This window comes from Protobothrops mucrosquamatus, unplaced genomic scaffold (genome assembly GCF_001527695.2).
Source record: "Protobothrops mucrosquamatus isolate PMUCROS unplaced genomic scaffold, P.Mucros_1.0 scaffold1499, whole genome shotgun sequence".
In the NCBI taxonomy this organism is placed as follows: Eukaryota; Metazoa; Chordata; class Lepidosauria; order Squamata; family Viperidae; genus Protobothrops; species Protobothrops mucrosquamatus.
The window spans coordinates 199,366-201,205 of NW_015387673.1; the positions used below are offsets into that span (position 1 = coordinate 199,366).

A 1,840-nucleotide genomic window follows, 5' to 3' on the forward strand; every position below is an offset into this window, starting at 1 on the left:
GAAGGAAGGAATGAAGGGAGTAGAAAAAGGAAGGAAAGGTAAAGGAGGGAGGGAGGGAGGAAGGGAGAGAGGAAGGAAGGAAGGAAGGGAGGAAGGAAGGAAGGAAAGAAGGAAGGAAGGGAGTAGAAAAAAGGAAGGAAAGGTAAAGGAGGGAGGGAGGAAGGAAGGAAGGAAAGTGACAGAAGAAAAGGAAGAAAGGAAGGAAGGAAGGAAGGAAGGAAGGAAGGAAGGAAGGAAGGAAGGAAGGAAGGAAGAAAGGAGACAAGGTGAAGGAAGGGACCGAGGAAGGAAATAGAAAAAAGGAAGGAAAGATATAGGAGGGTGGGAGGAAGAAAGGAAGGAAGGAAGAAAGGAAAGAGAAAGGAGGGCGGTAGAAGGAAGGAATGGAAGGAGGAGGAGGAGGGAAGGCAGAAAACGGAGAAGGAAGGAATGGAGGAAAGTGACAGAGAGAAGGAAGGAGAACGGTGAAAGAAGGGAAGAAGGGAGGGAGGAAAGAAGGAAGTAGAAAAAGGGAGGATGGAAGGAGGGAAGGAAAGAAGAAGGAGGGTGGTAGAAGGAAGGGAGGGAGGTGGGAAGGAAGAAGAAGAAGAAGGGAGGAAGGGAGGAAGATGACAAAGAGAAGGAAGGAAGGAAGGTCAAACTGAGAAAGGTGGCCTGTGTAGGCAGACATTTAAGGCCCAAAGCAGCCCTTGAGCCCCTCTTGAGGGCCGGGGCCTTCCAGCACCCCCCCCAAAGCAGACCCTGGCATCCCCCCCCCACCTTCTTGAACTCCCGGACGGGCACAAACTGCACGATGTCCCGGACGGCCCTGCCCTCCTCCGTCTCCAGCATCCCTCGGTCCCCGTTCAGCTCCCGCATGTTGGAGAAGTCGGCGTTCCCGATGCCCACGATGATGATGGAGAGCGGCAGGCGGGAGGCCCGCACCACGGCGTCGCAGGCCTCGGGCATGTCGCTCACCACCCCGTCGGTCAGGATGAGCAGCACCCGGTACTTCTGCAACAGAGGCAGGGGGGAGAGGGTCTCAAGGGCCACGAGGGGGACACCAGGCGAGGACCCCCCCCTTGGCCCTTTTGGCCGGGGTCAGGGGGGGTCTTAGGTGTGTCCCCCCCTCCCTCCCTCCCTCCCGTACCGTGGGCATGCCACTTTTCTCCTCCTCGGCTGCCGGCCCGGCCACCTTGCCGATGATGGGCGCCACGTTGGTGGGGCCGTACAGCTCGATCTGGGGCAGGCAGCGCTTGTAAGCCTCGATCACGCCCAGAATCTCTGCCAGGGAAGGAAAGAAACCGAGATTGCAGACCGGGTTGTGTCCCTGGGCCGCGTAGGTGTGTGCGCGTGTGTGTGGGGCGAGGTGTATATTTTATTTTATTTGCGTCACGTTTATGCAGGGTATGTTGGAGGTGGTTACCCTTTGAGAGCCGTGTGAAACAAAATCTCATCTTAATGTAGGCTGATTAGCGTACGTTTAAAGTGACAATAAAGTTTTTCTTTATTTCCCTTTCCTTTCTTTCTTTCTTCTTTCTTTCTTCTTTCTTTCTTTTTCTTTCTTTCTTTCTCTCTCTCTCTCTCTCTCTCCCTCCCTCCCTCCCTCCCTTAATATTTCCTCTTTTTAAAATTCTCCTTTTCCTTCCTTCCTTCCTCCCTCCCTTAATATTTCCTCTTTCTAAAATTCTCCTTTTCCTTCCTTCCTTCCTTCCTTCCTTCCTTCCTTCCTTCCTTCCTTCCTTCCTTCTCCCTCCCTCCCTTAATATTTCTTTTTAAAATTTTCCTTTCCTTCCTTCCTTCCTCCCTCCCTCCCTTAATATTTCCTCTTTTTAAAATTCTCCTTTTCCTTCCTTCCTTC

At 52.8% G+C, this 1,840-nt stretch overlaps 1 protein-coding gene across 1 annotated transcript in view; it reads right to left on the bottom strand.

Moving 5' to 3' along the window:
* Positions 1–1,840, bottom strand: part of CPNE6 (copine 6) — a 21,476-nt gene that overhangs the window by 2,729 nt on the left and 16,907 nt on the right. The window contains exons 13-14 of the mRNA XM_015822222.1: positions 1,130–1,263; positions 760–993 (exon numbers count right to left, since the gene is read on the bottom strand). Coding sequence (XP_015677708.1) covers positions 760–993; positions 1,130–1,263 — 368 coding nt within the window. The remainder of the gene's footprint in view (positions 1–759; positions 994–1,129; positions 1,264–1,840) is intronic.